Genomic DNA, 20359 nt, shown 5'->3' on the forward strand with positions numbered 1-20359 from the left:
TGTCCAGCAGTTTGATTGTTTTAACTTTCCCATCTGGGACGACTATGCCAAGCTGCAAAACAACTTGAAGAATCTTCCTTATCTTATGGACAGAGTAATAATTGAACAAAGTGAGTTGCGTGATGAATTCAACAAATTGAAGTATGATCTCATTGGACTTTGTGGTCTTCTGCCCGAGTATCCTATAGTTATCTTGATTCGGATAATGATGAGATATATCGAGAAATTGAAGATTACTGTTTTGATGATGGTGATGATGCTTAGTTTTTGTAATCCTTTTTTTATGTTTTTCTTCTGTGTTTTTTGTTAATATTTTTTATGGCTCTTCTTTTTGTTTTGTCAATATTTTGATGATGGTCATGTTTTGTTAATGTTTATGTTGTTATATAAATGAAAATCTTGTTACGTTTTTTTGTATAATTTTTTAAAATTTTGAAGGCTACATTATGATTTTAATGTAATAACATAGTATGTCAACATAAAACTTCATGCCTTATAAGCTAAAGTTAGCAAATATAAGTTAGAAACTTGAACCTTTTTGATCTGAAGTTTATATCTTTTGATAGTCACACTTTATAGGCTGTAGTTTTTTTGCATACATTTTCCCGTTAATAAGCAATCTTTTAAGAGACAGACTTATATACGCAGAATTTTTTTTGTTCATTTCATAAAACGTCACATAAAACATGCTTAAGTTTTATCCAGCAGTCTGCAATTTTTGTAATGATTTTTTCCAAACTTCAGAGAGAATATGCTGAAGTTATTTAGTTCATTTTCTGAAACTTCAGTCTAAATATGATGAAGTTTTGTTGTACATATATTTTTTTTTTGTATGTGTGTTAAAGATATGTATTTCACTTACAGTTTTTTCTCGTTGAAGTCATTGCGTACTTTTTTAAAATGCAACCAAACCTATAAGCCGCGCAACAAAAATGAATGGTTTGTACTTCAAGCAATATATAAAAGAGTATTTTTTCAATCCAAGAGCTTATTTTTTTTATTTCTACGAAAACAATCACATTTCACATATATCATTCAATAATAAAAGTGTAAATTCAGACCAAGGATTATTGAACGTTGGAGTATTTTTCAGCGTGTTTCTTGGAATATGGATGGGGTGCTGGAGAAGACAAGCAAGTTGTTCTGTTATGCCCAATTTGTTTACATCGACTGCATTTGGTAGACTTCAATGGTACTGATTCAGTCGCAGGGATATGCCTCTTCTTTTGTCTTCTTCCTTGTAAAATCTCTACATCGGGAGGTTTTCTGATTTCAAATTCTACATTTTGTGAAATATCCCATGCATTTTGATCTGCCACAGTATTCACATGTCCTTCATATGTTTTGAACCATGTTTCCCTTGAATACCATTTTGAGCAGTAATCAGATTTCTGCAAATATCTCTTATTAATAGCAACAATTGCATATGGACAGGGTAATTCATCAAGTTAAAATTTCAAGCAGTCACAAGTTCTCTTCTTTAAGTCCACAATGAATTTTATTCCTTCACTATTTATTCTAAACAACATTGAATCAAGGTTGAACACCTAAGAAGGAATAAAAAAGTAAAAAAAACTATATTAGTGTATTATTGCTTCAAAAAGAAAAAGTATACAGTTTTTTATATGTAACTAGTAAATCACTGCAACAGATATAAAAAGCTGAAGTGATTATGCATTAGTTAATTACTTCAGAGAAAACACGTTGAAGTAAATTTTGAAGCTACTAAATATACTCACAAACATTTTGCAAGCCAAGTCCATTAGTCCATCTTCTTGTTCATCTCTTCTTCTGCCCATATTGATACTTTGTGAAAAGTTTCATGTGTTTTTTCTCTCCGTTCGTAAAACCATTCTCCCAACTTTTCTTGGATGAAATCTAACATTCTTAAAATAGGCATCTCTCTCGCTTTTAGTAACACGGAATTCATTAATTCTACCATGTTTATTGTCAGCATATCATAAAGTCGTCGTGGGAACCACGATCGAGCCCATCTCTCTGGCGGCTCTTCCATTATGTAATTGTATGTTTTCTTGTCAACACTTTTGATTTTGGACATTAACTGATTAAAATCTTTACGTTTGTATGACCTTGCATCGCTTTGAAAAGGATTTATTACTGTGGCTTTTGCATGTCTTCGTTTTAAATTTTTCTCAAAGTGATAGAGGCAGATACCATGGTGAGCTTCAGGATAAACTTTTCTAATCCCATTTGCGATCGATTGGTTTCTGTCTGATAAGAAAACCAGTTCACGACGGACTTGAATTACTTTTCTCATTTCCCCAAAAGAACCAAATGTATGCATCATTATTTTCTGAATCTGCTACACTAAAATATAGAGGAAAGATTTGATTATTTGCATCCTTTGATACAACAACAAATAGAACGCCATGATATTTAGACTTTAAAAATATTGCATCTAATGCAATCACGGGTCTACAGTAGCACCAATCAGCTAGTGATATCGCAGGAGCAAAGAACATGTGAGCAAATCTGTACAGTGAAACACAAAAAAACAAATCATAAGGTGTGAAGTTTTTCAAATAGGAACATTTGAAACTTCAGGCCGATGGTTAGTATTGTTTTCTTTACCAATTCTGCTCATCTCTTTTTATGCTATTGTACGTCCTTGGGTTTCTATGCACCATCATGTGGAGGTATGAAGGAAGAATATGGTAGTTCTCTTCCGGTGTTCCCCTTATGGAAGCAATAGCTTTTTGAATAGCGCGACATGCCTTGTGATATCCAATGTCAATTCCAAATTTTTTTTTCATTTCACTTTCTACAAAGGCTGGTGTAACCTCAATCTTTTTATCTCGAACATGTTCTAAAATTTGTTCACTTATAAAATTTGATGTAGCATACTTTTGATCTGATTTTCTTGCATCAACCGAGCATTCATGGTTGTTATGATATTTTATCACCCTGAAAAGTAAGGAATTTTTTATTCTGGTAGCACGTACATTCCAACCACATTTTTTCACGATGCATTTCAGCTCGTATCTCTTTGAACATGATCTAACAGCAGTGAATTCAACTTTTTGGTTTATCTCCAAGCTGCAGAAAAATTTAGTCATGTTCTTCTTGTTGTCAAAAATTGATCCTACTCTTACTTCCTCGGGCAATGTATCATGCCTAAGTATTTTACATGTTGGAGATTCTTTCAGCTTTCTCCTCACTTTTTTTCTTGATTTCTTAGAAGCAGTAGAAATTTCAGCAATTTCTTCAATTGTATCTGATGTTATCGGTATAAATTCCCTGCTTTCTTCATCTTCGTTGTTGCTTGTCATTGCAGAAGGTAACAAAAAACTTTGTTGGGTCGTTTGTTGGTTGTCTATTTGCATTATTAGTTGTCCTTCTTCTTTTTGGTCGTCAACAAACTGGTATGAATTTATTGTAGCGACAGGTAATTGTTGCAGCATTTCTTATTCTGAAGCAGCCGTAATGTTAGAAGGTTGTTGCTCGTTGTCTACTTCAATTATTGGTTGTTTTAGTTCATGTTGATAATTAGTAAATTGTTCTGAATCTATTGTATATGCAAGAGATGGTTTGAATGTTGCAGATTCTGAAGTAACTATACTGTCAGAAATGAGTTGTATTTTTTCGACGATAAAATGGCAATTCTTGTAGGCTGAATCAGTTGTTAGCAAATGTATACAGGTTCTAGTTCTTCATTTGAAGCTACAAGCATCCCTTTGCTCGTATTTAGTTTGATATCAAACCATATCTTTAGTGAATATTTGGTTGAATCAATATCTGTAATTTCACTAAATTTTTTTTGGAAAGTATTGAATGATACTTGTTTATTAAGCAGAACAAGTTCTATACCATGATCCAAGTATTTGAAATCAAAAGTCCACCTCCCATTGAAAGTAATAACAAGGCAAATCGAACTCATCCTGCAGAAGCATGTTTAGTGTCAAGTATTAGGAAACTGAACAAAAGAATTTAAGTGTGAAGTTCATAAAAAATTCATTAGAAAATTACATAACATGAGAAAAACTTAAGCACGTTTAAGCTGAAATTTTAGCAAATGTACTAGAATACTTCAGCTTATTTATACTGAAGTTTTCGAAAAAAAGCTCATGAAAAAGCTGTTTAATGCATGACAAAATTTAAGCATGAACTAAATTTAACTTCAACATGCAGGAGAAAATTACATAGTGCAGGAGAAAAACTTCAGCAGGTTTTTCCTGAAATTTTTACAAATGAACTAAACAACTTCAGCATCTTCTGCTGAAATTTCTGAAAAAGCTCATGACAAAACTATTGAATCCAGGACAAAAATTCAGCATATTTAATGCAGAAGTATTAGCAAATGAACTAAAAAACTTCAACTTGTTTATACTGCAAGACAAAGACTTCAGTGTTTTGGTGTGAATGTTTAGCAAATTATGTAAAAACTCAGCTAGTTAAATTCACTAGGAAATTACATAATGCAGGAGAAAAACTTCAGCAGGTTTGTCCTGAAATTTTTACAAATGAACTAAACAACTTCAGCATCTTCTGCTGAAGTTTCGAAAAAAGCTCATGACAAAACTATTGAATCTAGGACAAAACTTCAGCATATTTTAGTGCTGAAGTATTAGCAAATGAACTAAAAACTTCAGCTTGTTTATACTGCAAGACAAAGACTTTAGCGTTTTGGTGTGAAGGTTTAGCAAATTATGTAAAAACTCAGCTAGTTAAATTCACTAGAAAATTACATAGTGCAGGAGGAAAACTTTAGCAGGTTTGTCCAGAAGTTTTTACAAATGAACTAAACAACTTCAGCATCTTCTGCTGAAGTTTCGAAAAAAGCTCATGACAAAAGTATTGAATCTAGGAGAACTTCAGTTTTTTATACTACAAGACAAAGACTTCAGCGTTTTGGTGTGAAGGTTTAGTAAATTATGTAAAAACTGAGTTTGTTTAGTATCATGTTCTAGCAAACAAACCAAAAACTTCAGCATATTTGTCCTCATGACAAAACTGTTGAATGCCTATGTGTCCTGCATTTAACAGTATCCAGAAACAAATTTATTCTATAACTTCATGCAAGTGTGATTAAAATATATGGGTTGATTGAATTAAAACTTATAAAGCATGATGAATTCATGAAGATCAATCAGTTTCAAAAACTAATTTGAATTCTGAAGATGATTTGCAATACTTACAATGTATTTTGTAATTTTGAATTTGAAATTTGAATCTGGTTCAACTTTCTGGTTTCGTGATTATGGCAGATGCGAGAGAAGATCTGAGGAGGGACGGAGTGATGGAGGAGAACCGTAAAGTGATTTATGCGTGATGCATCTTTTATATGTTTTGGTCAGGGGTATAATGGTCATATTATTACGGATGTTTTGTCAACCGGGTACCAAATCAATAATTTTTAAAAATAGGGTACGGATTAAAAGTTGGCACAAATATAGGGTATGGCTGCAAATCCACCGATTAAATTACACTTATAGTGAAAAAATCATATTACGGATGTTAGTGAATGTAAGCTTAGGTCACTACTGAAAGTTTCAAACGGGCTTCTTTTCAATTTGAATCTTTTGGTGGCTGACCAAGATCCAGGTGATCGTCCAAGAAAGAGCTTAATTCATTCTATTTACTTTCGCATTCGGACTTGATGTGGGAAGAATTGGACTAATTGGGCCAACATGGTCTATAAACACGTGGAAATGACACCAGGTAGCCACTTTTAAGTATACTATTTAAATATATTCACATTTTATAATATATTTAAAGATTAGTCAATTCATTCAAACTTTAGGACTCCGTGTCCTAAAGTTCAAAAATTGTGTTCAGAAATTCGAATCTTATGTCCTAAATTTTAAATTAGTAGTTCATAAATTTTAGGATATTTAGTCCTGAATTTTAAATTAGTAGCTCAAAAACTTAGGATACAAAGTCTTTAATTTCAAATTAGCAATTCAGAAATTCAGGGTATTTAGTCTTGAAGTTTGGGTGAGCTGATTAATTTTTAAATATATTATAAATTATGATTATTTTTTAAATAGTAGGCTTAAAAGTGGCTACTGATGCACTTCACTCTTTTGGAGCCTGTAAGTTCAGTTCGGCCCATCAATATAAGTCGAAGCTAAATCTCAATTATTACAGATATACAAGTTCCAAGCAATCAACCAAAGCAAGTCCCAAAAGAAAAGTGAAAAATCGCAGAAATGGCGATTACACTCAACAGCGGCTTCAAGATGCCGATAATCGGACTCGGTGTTTGGCGAATGGAAGGCAAAGATATAAAAGATCTTATCTTTAACGCCATCAAAATTGGTTACCGTCACTTTGATTGTGCTGGTAACACACTCTCCTCTATTACTTTTTTTGCTCTTTTCGCTCTTGATAAAAGAAAAAAGCCCCCCCCCCCCCCCCCATTTAGATTACTAGCTGAATGTGATTTCCAGATTTTTACACATGGTTAGTTCTGGATATGTTCTTTCATAGTGTTATTTATCCATTGAAACAATTCTACTGTCCCTCCCTGAATGTTTTTGATATAGAAGCTTTTGCTTTCTATTAGCAGGATACGCACCCTTTGAGCAGCTGGTTAGGACGTTGAATTATATATATAGTTAAAAAGTTGTTGGTAAAAGATATGTGTTTGGAGTTGCAAATTCAGAATTTTTAAGAGAGCTTCGCGTTGCTTAAGTTGCGCTTCAGTGTAAGGCAAGGCACTAAGGCTTGCGTCTCATTGTCCACGAGTTCTACAAGTGAGGCTTGCTCAGTTGGTAAAAGCACCTCCACCCATGACCGTTATGTCCTGGTTTCGAGTCACACTTTCTTGGTAGGGGTTTTTTAATAATAAAAAAAAATTAAAAAAATCAAGCAGCACTAAAAACCAAATATAATTGAAAATAAGCGTATCAGCTTCTAAGGGAAGCTCTGTGAATGAATTTGTTACTTTATTCTTGAATTACATATATATTTTTATTTATTTTCCTTTATTGCGCCTTTTTTTTTTTTTTTTTTTTTTTTTACTGAAGCCCACACTTTAAGTGCACTTTGCGCTTAAAGCCCCTATATACCTAGAGCGATTTTTAGAGCTTTTCGCCTTTTGCAACACTGGTGATTTGACATTTGGTATTTGCTTGCAGCTGACTATCAAAACGAAGCTGAAGTTGGGGAAGCACTTGCAGAAGCATTTCAAACGGGGCTCGTGAAGAGGGAGGATCTTTTCATTACAACCAAGGTTAGTGTTAGAATGTTAATTTCATTTGTTTACATAGTTTTTAGATTTTGCTGTGAATTGCATATTTACCTCTCCTTTCTGCAGCTTTGGAACTCAGACCATGGTCATGTTCTTGAGGCATGTAAAGACAGCCTTAAGAAGTTACGCCTGGATTACTTAGATCTCTACCTTGTTCACTTCCCCGTAGCCACAAGACATACAGGTGACACTGATAGCCTTTTTTCCTTCAACTTTCTTCAGACTTTAATGTATTTATTCCATGTTTCTGTTTGTTTCGGGTTTTTGATTAAGAGTGAGAGAGGCCAAAACTCATAGCTGATAGGACATTTTACCAATTGCATCTTTATTGTTCATATCCTGACTATTGTTTCAAGTGCACATTTATACTGAAGACTGTTGAACATAACAATGGTATCACAAAAACACCAGTTTCGGACAACTAGCCTGCTGATATCAACTGACACATAATGATCTTTTTACTGAATACCTATGCATAAACTTTTCCGATGTCCAAATATTGATGCCACTGAAAACCTGAATTAACTAGTCAGCAAGATCATACTTTCTTTGATATTTAGTACAATCACATCGCATGAAATAGTTAGTGATCAATGTGCTGTAAATAGTTGCTCGAGTTTGCTTGAAAGCAAGAACCTTGTGTACTTTTGAAATGGCCAAGTTCTGTTGCTTTACATGGATGTAGGAATTGGTACAACAGCTAGTGCATTGGGTGAGGATGGTGTTCTGGATATCGATACTACCATATCATTGGAGACTACTTGGCATGCAATGGAAAATTTAGTCTCCCTCGGCTTGGTTCGCAGCATAGGGATCAGGTATACTACAGCTTAAAAATCTATGCTCCCCTTTATTCAAGCTTTTATTAGGTAGCACGTTCAATTTCGACATCCTTCGTGATGCGATCATGCTACAGATAATTAGTAGCTGATGTCAGGCATTAAAGAGAGGCTCGACTATTTAACTGGAAGTTTATTCCTCGTATTTTGCATAGTTCCTATTAGTTCTCTAACTTCTTTTATAAATGCATTATGATATAACATGTTCTGTAAATAATATGTATATAGGCATTGTTCTGATGGTTCCATGTGCAATGTGTATTCAGACTGCAAAACACATACTTAATTGGTCTGTACTCCGTAGTGCTTGAAATGAGCATCATTTCTTTGAATTTTGAATTCAGTATGCACTAGTTGTGAAATCAGCTCTTCAACCTACTACTTTACAGGCGTACTTTCAAATATGGTGCATCCTTGCATAGAAGAGTATGCTACTTGATAAATCAAGTTTAACTGATTTTTTAATTGACTAGGCTTTATTCTTAATCTTATAACGGAAATTGATGTGCAGCAACTATGACATTTTCCTTACCCGGGATTGCTTAGCATATTCCAAAGTGAAGCCTGCTGTGAATCAAATTGAGACTCATCCTTATTTCCGGCGTGAATCTCTTGTCAAATTCTGCCAAAAGCATGGCATCTGTGTTACAGCCCACACACCTCTTGGTGGTGCTGCCGCTAATACTGAATGGTTTGGTACAGTATCATGCCTAGAGGATCCAGCTCTAAAAGTAAATCCTTGTGCTCTTATATTTTCTATATTTATATTTTGTGAACTGTTCCTGTGGAAGTTTTGCAAAAATTTGATTCATATTGCTGGTTTGTTGTAACATAAGTTATCTTTGCTATTTATTGCATCAGGGTCTAGCTGAGAAATATAAGAAGACTGTGGCCCAGGTTGTTCTGCGCTGGGGCATCCAACGAAACACAGTTGTGATTCCTAAAACATCAAAACTGGAGAGACTGCAGGAGAATTTCAACGTTCTTGACTTCGAGCTCACCAAGGAAGACATGGACCTCGTCAAAAGTTTGGACCGCAAGTATAGGACCAATCAACCTGCAAAGTTCTGGGGCATAGACCTGTATGCTTAAACAGTTTCGTGCTTGATGTCTCGTTAGTGACCAGGAAAAGGGACTGAGCTTCTTAGACCAGCATCCAATTTGAACTTGGCGAAGTGAGATGATGTTAGGTATTAGTTGGATTGTATCTTACAACAACAAACCAGTGTATCTCAAAAGTGGGGGTCTAGGGAGGGTAGTGTATCTTATGTTTCTTTATTTCAAACTTGTATCAAGGATGATGGATAGTCCTGGTGGTTGAGTTTCTGGGAGAGCAGATGCCCTCTTTCTCGGGGAAACGCGTTTCCCATCTAAAGGCGATTAAAACTATCTGTTGAGTTAAACAGACTCAAAATTCAACTGGTTACATAATAGCATAAATGTTGTCTAATGAAATTTACGTGGAGTTTATCATCTGAATTAGATACGTTAGTAACTGAAGTTGGAAAACTAGGAATTTTGAGATCAAGCGATCATAATTGACTGTCTATGTTGCTCAGATACAGGTATCCAACATAGGTGTCAATCTGGAGATTGGAGGGGTTTGGTTGTTGAAAGCTAAGTTATATTTAATATTGACTGAGATATGACTTGCATTTTCTAAGAATCCAACACAAGTACGATGTTTTTGAGGATCCGAGTAACGTCGAGGACAATCTGATCTTATTCATGTAACTTCTGCTGCAACATCCACAATCTTCAATCATTTATGTTGCATGATAGGGAAGCTATAGGAAAAAACAAAAGGGAAAAAACCAATTGCTCCCATTGAGTCACTAAAAAAGTAGGCTAAGATTTTGATCCATAGATCTGTATCCATGGGTAGAACAGAGTAGATCTACCAGCTAACCCAAGAAACAAATCATCACATCTAGCTTACAAAACCTATATACAGTCACAGTTCCGCTCAAAGAAATATATAGCAGTTCTTGGACATTAAGCATTAATAAACAAATGGGAAAATAGCAAAACGATTCCTTGGATAGTTGTCAAACTTATGCAGATACCATCTATGTGTTTCTGCTGCTGCTAAGACAAGATTTGCCACCTGCAATTGCAACATGATGCATCACGTTGCAGAAAACAAGTAAACATCGCATGAAGAAGTGAACATGGGCAAGGAAGAAAATAGGTTTGGAAAGTGGAGGGTGCTTCTCAAGACTATGAACAGAGTCGTACCACAAATACCCAGAGTAGGCATATCGTAAGGTCTGAACATCCACTAGCAACCACGAAGCCAGCATATATAACCTTCAGTACGAGTAAAAAGCAAAAAGAAACGTGTAATTTAGATCTTGACAAAGGTAGGTAACGTAAAATATACAAAACATTAGTAAGAGAAAGAGAAGTTACAATCTCAGCCAAATAGTGAGGAGATGAAACATATTGAAACCAATCACCATGAGGGACTACATAATCATCACTGTGTTCTCTGTTCTCCCTCAATGACCCCTGATTGGCAAAGTAAAGGTGTTATACCACAAAAATGAAGCTACACCTACAGAATTCTACGGTCAACATTAATGGAATAACTAACAAAAGCATACAACAAAAACTACACCTCAATAACCGACACAAACATAACGTAAAAGAATCAGCTGTCAAGTTAAAAGAGAAATACCTTTATTTTAACAGGGCAAATCATATGATAAAATTTTAAGAACCAACAAAATATGAGTAAAAAACAACAGAATGAAGCAACAGATAAAGAAGTTAGCCAAACATCATTAGCACCTGTACTTAGGTTGTAATGAAGTACTTTGCACCTCCGTAAGTTTAAGTAAGATCAGTTTCAACCTCTCACTTCAATTTGCTTCAGTTTATTAATGGAACTGCATTTACAGTCCAGTGTATCAGATTTATTTACATACATTAACAAAAGTGTATAAGCTTGGTTATTCACCTTCACAGGCTACTGATTCAACCATTGGACTATAATCTTATGCTACCAATCAACCTCAACATCTGTTTATCCTTGTATTTACAATATCTTAATGAGAATCAACTACAAGGTCAAACCACACCCCAGTAATAATATCTGGAGCAGCGACTGTTGTCAGAATTCGGAACCCCTTATCTGCTAATCTACCATATGAAGAAAAAAAAAATCTAACTGTAATAGTCTATCTTAGTGGCGGTGAGATCCATTTCCCATGCGCACATATTCACATTTAAAACCTACGAAATAGCTAAATGTCAATCCATATTCCGACCTTGCTACAATCTTTACAAGCATGACACTATTGGCGTGCCTAGTTTTGTCTATTACGTAGAACTTATGATGAATAGATAGAGATTTTCGTTTATCATTTTTTTTTTTTTGATAGGTGTGTAGCCCCAAAAAAAATCACATGGAAGCAAATAAAAGCCAGTTGACTATAACATAAAAAATAGAAGTGCTTTTGCTTCAACTCAATCGGGACATAGCTACCCCAAATATGCCACACTTATTACTACATGTTTTAAGTTCAATTCTTGGAACAAAATAGTATTTTTCAGCTGTTATAGCTCTATCTTCGTATAATTCACATAGCAGGAATAAAGTGTAATTGTGACGTGGAATAGATTGTACTCGAAATTGATGAGGGTGAGCGAGCTCAAGTCAACATGAACGGAGGGCTCAGAGACTGAAAGCAATTTTGTCACCAGAAATGTGATCAGTGCTTTTAGCGATTTTCTTTAGACTAGAACTTAAAACCTTTGTTAGGTTTTTCATGAAAAAGCTCAAAGGTGTTTCTCAAGATAATAAGGCAACTAATAATTTCCCATATAGGAGAGATTAAGCACAAGGATAAGCACGTAACAAATTAACCAAGTGGCTAAAAGACAGTCCTAACTTCAAACACAAATCTGAATCTTTAATCAATAGTACATGGCACTTACAAGAATTGCATGACACCGACATTGATGAATCCAACCCCAACAGAAAATAGCTGCACCAATCCATGTGTACCATCGTAGTTGCACGAGAGGATTCAAAAACCTCCACCAATCAACCTCAGTTGCTAGCATCCTATCTTTTCCTTTAACAATAAACTCTTGAATCAAACTCAACCCGAACTTGTACACCTCTGTAGCATAATTGCAGCAAAGAGAGAGGGGAGCTGCGGTATAGAAGCTTGAATAAAAAATAAAAATAAAAAGTAAAATTCAGAAAGCGTTTTTGTCCATTGGATATCTTGGACTGTATGTGTTATCGAAACTACAAAAAGTCAGGTACTAAAAGAGAATTTACTAATGTTGACAGGAAATAGGGACTAAGATTTCTACACCGTGTGAATCATTTCAGATAATTTACTATACAAAATTACAAATATGATGCCTTTTAGCAAAAATAAAGCCCAGTTGGAAACTCTAAATAGAGATGACGAATTTAAGATCCGAAAAGGGGTGAATACCTAATTCACTAGCACTAGTGAGTGATGGCACCATGATCTTGCTATGTCACGTCAATTATGAGACTTAACATTAATGTAAACAGGAAGGGGCACCTTGACAAAAGAATCAGCCTATTTCTCCCCTGAATAACTCATGATCCGATCGTTGTTTCAGTTTCAGCAAGTGCAAAAAGGTAGTATCTAAATGATAAGACCATTTTACTATTTCTAAATGTGTATCAGGCCAATGAAGTTCTGATCGACATAATAATAGAAAGGGTGGCGAATATTGAAGTTCCTATTAAAGAAAAGAGAATAACACACCAAAAAGAGAACAACAAACACACAGAACAACAGGAGTCGGCTCTAACCTTAGACAGTCTACTAGCTGATATCCACCTTGATTATGGTAAACTATGTTTACTTACCCAGCTAATAAAACACAACAAGAAATATGGAAACATGTTACTAGAAAAAGAAACAAAGTAAGATGCCAACTTACAATAAACCTGTGAGATAGCCGAAAATGTGCATCCTGGCATAAGGACTATATTTAAACACGTATATTGACTCAAAGAGGCGTCGAAGTACTTGAGCTTCCATTAATAAAAGCAGAAAGACTGATAAACCAATCTTGCTTCTATGTTCCTTTGATGTGTGGGATCCTTGTAAAGAGAAGATACGTGATCCTCCAGTCAAGTGGCTAGCAATACTAGAAAAAAGCAATGGTTCTGAGATCTTTGGCATTGTACTGTAAGCATAAAGCCACGTTGCAGCTAACAGAAGTGTTGTCCAAACAAAAGCTAAAACATAGAAGTGAATGAAGAGTTTCTGTGGAACAGAGAGTTTCTGCAATTGAACAAACAGGCCAAAGGGAGTGACAGGTCAATAAAGTTGTTGCATATACTCCCTCCATCCCTTTTTAACTGTCTCTTTAGCTCTTTTCACGCCCATTAAGAAAGCAATAAATACAAGGTATAGTTTACTAAGTTACCCAATTAAATGCTTTTTGAGAATTGAGTAGTATTAAAAAGGAGTACTACTTCTTTAATATTAAGGGTATAGTTGGAAACAATTAACAAATTTAATCTTGAATTCCTAAAATGACAATTATTTGGGACAATTTTTTTGAGCTAAAGCAACAGTTAAAATGGGACGGAGGGAGTACTTTTTTTAACAGTTGCAGAAAATTTCTGTAAAAGCTGTAGTTAGTGAAGAAACAAGAAGATATTAAGAACAAATATAAAAAATACTAGTCAGCATCCGTAACGCAAATATGCATTGCAACTACAGAAGTTATTTTATCCATGGCATATACAAGTCTTACAAATACGACATACAACATAATTTAGCTTGAAACAAGAGACGGCTCACCAAATACTTGATATTGAATTTTATTTCAAACAACAAAATTGTCTTTTTAAAGCTGAATGATAATCGGGTTTTTTGAATTTCTCTCTTCCGGCCTATGTTGTAAGTTAGTTAGTTAGAAATCGAAACTGGACCTGAGAGAGACTAGACTTCTAGTAAGAGTAGGTGCGCCTTAAGTTGAGGAGAGTTGTTCACAAGCAGTGGTTATGAGCTCTTTCTTGTTCCGGTTCAGAAGAGGTTGCGCACCTTCAGTTGCACTATTGGATTGAATAACTTTATTTTTTAGTGCCAACAAAGTGCATGTGTTCTTGGTTAATAAAATCACAAGCATAGGCTGGAGGACTGATACTATAAGTAGGACAAAGGCCTTCGAGGAAGGACAATATGGCATGATAGAAGACACACTAGGATCAAGAAAGGAACAATTATCAGGATTAACACCCTTCTATCAATGCTTCGCAAAATAGAAACCTACCCAAAAGAAAGTGATGTCACTGAAAACCTTATTTTGAACCTCTAAAGATTCTGCAAGTGCATTTTTAAGTACTCACCAACGTATTGGTCAGGAAACTGCCAAAGAGTTGATCAGTACAATACTACATCAATTCTATCCCTGAATCTTCATGGACCATATACAAACTAGATTAGTTTTAGTTGAATTCCCAAAGTACTAATGTATCTCATCTTATCCGCGTCAACCAGAACTATTAGCTCAGAATTCAATCTGATCTAGCTGATTCAATGGAGATAATTATAGATCCTACAGCAGCGGATAAATTTTTCCAACCTACCAATTTCACCCCAAAGTGATGCATTAACATTCGTAACCTGCTCAGATCCCCTTTTAATTTTCTTAGCTCCAGTACCAGCCTTCATTAGATCAGGCACTATAAATGAAGAGACTTCTCCCCTAGAAATGCTACTTAATATTAAGCAATTAGACTCCAGGTCAGTTGACCTCGGATTATACAACACAGAAAAACTATCAAATTCTGAAGTGTCAATATCTTATCAGCACTACTAATGTTTTCTTAGCTTGATTTATTTGATTTCTCACCCCAAGACTGCACGACGACCCAACAATGCACATTGATCAATTTAGAAATAAATTATTAACCAATTGAACTATGCGTGCTAAAATGTTTTGGTAATGTCGAATGACGTTAGCTCATAGTAAGAACGCGAACACGCAAGAACAATGGCGGATGGAGCATGTAAACAACGGGTCTCGCCATTTTCGACACAGAGTCTAGACATATATGCGGAAAATAACCAAATATTTTAAAAATATTGCATTTTGAGCCTATTATTTCAAATGTGTAATGGTTTAAGTGCTGAAAATTTAAAAGTTGAACCGATCAAATTAAAATCCTGGATCCGTGCACAAGAAACAAGTTTTCGAATGGCATACTTACATTTGAGGAAGACTGCATAATTTTGCCACGCTTAGCAAACCCTAACAAGAACTGTTGAAAAGACCTAAGCGTTGAGGAAGGAATCAAAGCAATAACAATTGGCAAAGTTGCAGCAATCCATGCAGCTCTCAGCGGGGTGACCAGCCCTAACTCCATTTCTACAAAAAATAAAAGAAAAAAGGAACTAACAATTTTAGTTCAAATTCACAAATGGGGTTCTCTGATTTCTGCAGATTTTTAAAAAAGAAATACTTTTACCACAATAGAAGGAGTATAAAGATGCAAACTTTACTGAGCTCACGGGGTAAGTATGGGAAGAGAGAGAGACCGTATAAATAGTTGGATTGTTGATTCAGTGACGTGAGGAATTGGATATGCTATGCGTCTAAGTCTCGAAATTCAAGAAAACTTGAATATGAAGTGAAGGTTCCATTGCTTTTTTGCTTCTCGTCGTCGGTGTTGAATTTCAGTGTGCGCTGCGAACTGTGGTGAATTGAATTCACTGTTCTATATGAAATACGACAGGTTGGTCTCTTGTCTGCCCTTGCGACTAGGTGGGCATAAAATCCGAAAAAATTGAATTTCGAACCGAATGGAATTAATTTGTTATTTTATTTTTGGTTTTTTCGGTATTTCGGTATACTTCGATACAGAAATTTCGATATTTCAGTACGGTATTCGGTATTGAGTTTTTGATATTTCGGTATACCGAAATACCGAAATATTTAAATCCAAGCCCACCTATATTTCTATTTTCCAGCCCAATAAGCCTAAACCCAACCCCCAAGTCCCCTAAATCCTAATTCCCTAATCCCTTAGCGGGGCCTAGCAACCTCCTTAGGCTTAGAGACTTACGGACAGTAGTTTGAGAATTTAAAGAATCACTATTTTTGGAGAATATACACCGTCAATTCCATTTCTCTTCTCTGATTTGGCAATCAAAACACTATCACCTAACTAATTATTCTTGAAACAATGGCTTTGAGTTTTCCTTTGAGTGGTTGAATTCTCAGCAGAAGTTAGGCATATGTTAGGCAATAGGCAATTAGGCATAGCATAATCTCGGGAGATTTGAAAGATTTTGGTATAATATCGAAATCGTACCAAACCAAATAAGAAAATACCGAACCGTACCGAACTACTTTGGTACGGTATTTGGTATGCACAATTGATATACCGAATACCGAAATACCAAACCACAATTATTAAATATCGTACCGAAATATCGAACGCCCACACCTACTTGCCACGGGAGACCCGCGTGGAATTTAATTTTGCTTCTTAAAAATCCCAAATCTAATTTAAAAAGCCACATGAATTTATAAAAAAATACCCCCACCCCTCTTGTAATGAACCCCACTATCTTCACTGTTATGTCAAAAAAAACCAAAATTCTCTAGATTTTCGCCATTATTTTTTCATTTTAGCCATTATCACACATCAAATGGAATCTTCTCGAATCGACGATGAAGACGGCGAACTTTTAGCTTCTACTTCCAATACCTCTGCATACGGACGAAAACGAGCTCGTGGTGTATCCTAGCCTCCGACATGGTAAGTCAGGCTCGAAACATGACAATAAAGGACTCAAGATCGACTCCAACTCCCACCGGGCTAGAACCCAGAGACAGGACACCTGCCTTCGAGAATATCGAGGTCATGATCCCGGAATCGGTCATAACCTAAAGCGACTTTGAATAAACATTGTCAGCATAGCCAACTAAAGACCAAAATATCTGTAACCGGCCGGATATTACGGCGGAAATCTCGGCACGTACCGATAAAGAACCGTCAATCAGTAAATCAAAAGATTTTTTTACCTTTTATAGAATTGTACCTAAAGTAGGACTCCTCTACTATATAAAGGGGGTCTGGTAATTCATTGAAGATATTGTAACTCGCATTTCAAAGCAATACATAGTTATTCTATTTAAATTATTATTATTCTGCTTTTGTTCGTCAGTGCTTGTTGTTACGAGCCCAAATCGAGGGCAAATATTTCACTAAGGCTTAAATCGTCTTCCTCGTGTGGTTTGAGCTTACTTCATCTTTATTTATTTAATTGGACTTTATTTACTGCTTTGTGTCAAATAAATCCGTGTATCCTTAAAACCACTTACAAATTTAATTGTTATCCGATTTTGAGGGTAAACTACCTCCACTGTTACAGTGACAAATTCACTTTCAAATCCGATTCCGATTCCGACGACGGCGAAAATGTCAATACACTCGGTGGTTCCGACAGGAAATTTAGCTTAGACGAGACGGAGCGAACTCCAAAATTATTCGACCGGTTCTACGGCACTTCATCTTCCAATGACGAAGAGTTCAGCTCCAGTTCAGGTCAAAACAGCGTCGTTCGTAAATGACTTGGTTATATGATTCAATTCCTCGACCGTAAGGAGGGGCGGCCAAAAGGTAAAGCTACTAAAGTCATTGCCTTAGGCCCCCAAAATTAAAGGGCCCAATTATATTACTAGGAGTATACTATATTATTAAGCATAATATATACTTAAATTTATATAATAATTATTAATATGAGATTTTAAGTAATTAACAACTTATTTATTTATTTGTGGCTATAAAGATGAGTTATAAAATAAGAATAATTTTTTTCTCTTAGAAGTTAGCGTATTTTGTCTTCCTCTTCGGTTTTAATTTTTCCTCCTCTAAGTTCATTCATTTCTTTTATATTTTTGATTATTTTATTTTCTGACTAATTTTGTGTGTTTCATTATTATATGAATTTTACCAAGTCTCGTAATATAGCTTGGCTTTAGGCCACTAAATCTATTGAGCCGCCTCTGACCGTAAGCTTTCTTCGGAAATAGTTGCTGCTTCTTACAATAATACTAACGGCAAGAGCCAGTCGCAAGGTTTATCTGAGTTTGTAGGTAAAGGTGGCAATACTGGCTATGGGCTGGGTCGGAGTGTGGAGTTCGGGGTGGGCCAGGGGGTGCGGTAGGGAAATAAGAGGGGTGAGGGTATTTTTTTTAAATTAGATTTGGGATTTTTAAAAAGCAAAATTAAATTTCACGTGGCTTCATGGGTCTTCCGTTAGTGGAGGAGGACATATATGAGTCCATTTGTAGACGGCAAAGGCAGACAAGGGACCAACTTTTAACGGAGGGCTAGCATATCCTATTTCATATAATCGAGTGGCATTTTAGGACCTCTTCTGTTTTTAGTTTCCTTGTTCTTCCCTCCTCTTACCTTTCATGGTTACCTAATAATACCTAGTCATCTTTTGTTGATTGCTAGTATTACTTGTACTTAGGCACGCTAAGAACAATATATGCCAAATTAACAGAGAAATAGTATTTATAACAGGGAAATTACATGTAATTACAATTCACACGCATACATTGCAACTAAGTGACCTATATTTAAATTTCAAAGCTGTAGCCCAAAAATAATAGGTTAAGATTCAACATTCAACTCCAAATAGGTTCTTGAAATTACTATTCATTTTTTTTTTTAAATGTTGAAGCTTTTGATCTAATTTTCGAATCAATAATTGTGATTCGGATATTAGTCCATCAAACCAAATATATTTGGATAGTGAAAAATTAGATTTTTAAGATAATCTACCATTGTTGAACACGCTTAAATAAGTGAGTTTAAATTTCGAATATGTTTTTGTTAGAAATTTGAAGTGGATGTTACTTAGACTTGTCATAAATATATAAAGAGATTGTATACAAAATTTAAAATTATTTAATAAAAATTTAGACTGGTCCACCATTGTTGAACAAGCTTAAATAAGTTTATTTAAATTTCGAATGTGTTTTTGTGAGAATTTTGGAGTGAGTGCCCGTTGGACTTGTTGGAAATAATATAAGGAATCAGATTGTATACAAAATTTGAAGTCATTTAATACAAAATTTGAAGTCATTTAATGGAGATTTGGAATGGTTTTGAACAAACATTGCAACTGAAAATCGTGGAAGAAGTTCATCTACATACGTTTGTATAAAGGTGTATAATAGTGTATAAGAAGTATTTAATCACCCATATACACTATTATACAATATTATATATTATTATACAAAAATTGACTTCATCTTCTTCCCTGCGTCTTTTCTGAAATTTAACTCAAATCAACTCCAAAACACTTCAAATTTTAATTTTGAACTCCTCTTGATATTTTCAATTAATTAGAACAACACCCAATCGAGACAACTAACAAACTCAAAAAATCTTATTTTTGAAAGTGAATATTTGAATGGCCTTCACCGGTGTACTTCTATTCTTCAATTTTCTTACATCCACGTGCATACATTGCAACTAGGTGATACAATTATAATTTGCCAAAAGATAATAAGCCAAGGTTTTAAACAAATTACTTTTTTTCACACAATCAACCATTATTTTCACACAAAGGTAGCAGAAAATGCAAAGCAGAAGCTCCAAATAACTAAATCGGATAGCTTCCCATAATTTCTTTTCAAATCATGTACACATTGGGCTAAGCCGGGTAAAGATTTGAAATATGGTCCAATTTGCGTTATTTGGTCAAGTAATTCTAAGTGTAATTGTTCCGCTTGCGTTATTTATTTGTTTTTAGTTCCTCTTCTATTGGCCAAGTACTATATTAGAGCTAGTTTAACTTAGCTAAACGAAAAGTAATTAATAAGCATTAAGTATTGACAAAATTATTTGACAAAGTGTACTACTAATATTTATCCTTAAACATCTTAACTATTAACAATCAATTCATTCATTTTTTGGTAAATTAAAGGTAAACTCATTTGGTGAATTGTCCAAACGTCCTTCACAGAGATGAAGGTTTGTTTTCTCATATCCTCTACCCCATTCTCCTCGTACCATTTCCTTATGTGTAATTAAAAGAAATTGAACAAAAACGAGTGAAGTAATAGCCCTATGTTATAAATAGTATTTTATCTATGGTGAATGTCTATATTTTAGAGAGATTTTATGATTGTTACTTGGTGGCTAAGTCACTTTTTTTCTATAAATAGAGGGGTTCTATTTCATTGTAATTCATCCCAAATCAATAAGAATTCCCTCTCCCTACTTTTCTCTGCAATACTCTTCTTCTTCTTTTATTATTTAATAACACGT

At 34.9% G+C, this 20359-nt stretch overlaps 3 protein-coding genes across 5 annotated transcripts; 1 reads left to right on the plus strand and 2 right to left on the minus strand.

Annotated features, from left to right (window-relative positions):
- Positions 1–1762: 1762 nt before the first annotated feature.
- LOC142173565 (uncharacterized) lies at positions 1763–3290 on the minus strand. Its single transcript, XM_075239183.1, has 3 exons — positions 2626–3290; positions 2433–2493; positions 1763–2320 (listed from the first exon to the last, which is right to left on the minus strand). The coding sequence occupies exons 1-3, from the start codon at positions 3288–3290 to the stop codon at positions 1763–1765; spliced, it is 1284 nt and encodes a 427-aa protein (XP_075095284.1).
- Positions 3291–6103: 2813 nt separating this feature from the next.
- LOC107787405 (NADP-dependent D-sorbitol-6-phosphate dehydrogenase) lies at positions 6104–9492 on the plus strand. The gene is made up of 6 exons (XM_075238922.1): positions 6104–6303; positions 7101–7195; positions 7280–7397; positions 7899–8031; positions 8564–8783; positions 8914–9492. The coding sequence occupies exons 1-6, from the start codon at positions 6171–6173 to the stop codon at positions 9142–9144; spliced, it is 930 nt and encodes a 309-aa protein (XP_075095023.1). The 5' UTR covers positions 6104–6170; the 3' UTR covers positions 9145–9492.
- A 366-nt stretch (positions 9493–9858) lies between these two features.
- On the minus strand, positions 9859–15761 carry LOC107787404 (polyprenal reductase 2). 3 transcript variants are annotated; one of them, XM_016608970.2, is made up of 7 exons: positions 15603–15761; positions 15275–15432; positions 12991–13337; positions 11995–12229; positions 10465–10563; positions 10291–10362; positions 9859–10159 (listed from the first exon to the last, which is right to left on the minus strand). In XM_016608970.2, the coding sequence occupies exons 2-7, from the start codon at positions 15428–15430 to the stop codon at positions 10055–10057; spliced, it is 1014 nt and encodes a 337-aa protein (XP_016464456.1). In that variant the 5' UTR covers positions 15431–15432; positions 15603–15761; the 3' UTR covers positions 9859–10054. The 3 variants fall into 3 exon arrangements, with proteins under 3 accessions (XP_016464456.1, XP_016464457.1, XP_016464455.1); XM_016608971.2 differs by having other exon boundaries at positions 15576–15713; XM_016608969.2 differs by having other exon boundaries at positions 15533–15669.
- Between the last annotated feature and the right edge of the window lie 4598 nt (positions 15762–20359).

The sequence above is a fragment of the Nicotiana tabacum genome, chromosome 19 (assembly GCF_000715075.1).
Source record: "Nicotiana tabacum cultivar K326 chromosome 19, ASM71507v2, whole genome shotgun sequence".
In the NCBI taxonomy this organism is placed as follows: Eukaryota; Viridiplantae; Streptophyta; class Magnoliopsida; order Solanales; family Solanaceae; genus Nicotiana; species Nicotiana tabacum.

What these genes read in the sequence shown, in the direction of transcription:
- LOC142173565 (XM_075239183.1), bottom strand. Translation starts at nt 3,290, where the DNA reads ATGACAAGCAACAACGAAGATGAAGAAAGCAGGGAATTTATACCGATA. An exon ending in GTGCATAGAAACCCAAGGAC is followed by an intron (nt 2,494 to 2,625) that starts GTACAATAGCAT and finishes TTCACTGTACAG; the next exon opens with ATTTGCTCACATGTTCTTTG. An exon ending in ATTGGTGCTACTGTAGACCC is followed by an intron (nt 2,321 to 2,432) that starts GTGATTGCATTA and finishes TTAGTGTAGCAG; the next exon opens with ATTCAGAAAATAATGATGCA.
- LOC107787405 (XM_075238922.1), top strand. Translation starts at nt 6,171, where the DNA reads ATGGCGATTACACTCAACAGCGGCTTCAAGATGCCGATAATCGGACTC. An exon ending in ATCTTTTCATTACAACCAAG is followed by an intron (nt 7,196 to 7,279) that starts GTTAGTGTTAGA and finishes TCCTTTCTGCAG; the next exon opens with CTTTGGAACTCAGACCATGG. An exon ending in GTTCGCAGCATAGGGATCAG is followed by an intron (nt 8,032 to 8,563) that starts GTATACTACAGC and finishes ATTGATGTGCAG; the next exon opens with CAACTATGACATTTTCCTTA.
- LOC107787404 (XM_016608970.2), bottom strand. Translation starts at nt 15,430, where the DNA reads ATGGAGTTAGGGCTGGTCACCCCGCTGAGAGCTGCATGGATTGCTGCA. An exon ending in TTATGCAGTCTTCCTCAAAT is followed by an intron (nt 13,338 to 15,274) that starts GTAAGTATGCCA and finishes GTTCAATTGCAG; the next exon opens with AAACTCTCTGTTCCACAGAA. An exon ending in CTCACTATTTGGCTGAGATT is followed by an intron (nt 10,363 to 10,464) that starts GTAACTTCTCTT and finishes CTCGTACTGAAG; the next exon opens with GTTATATATGCTGGCTTCGT.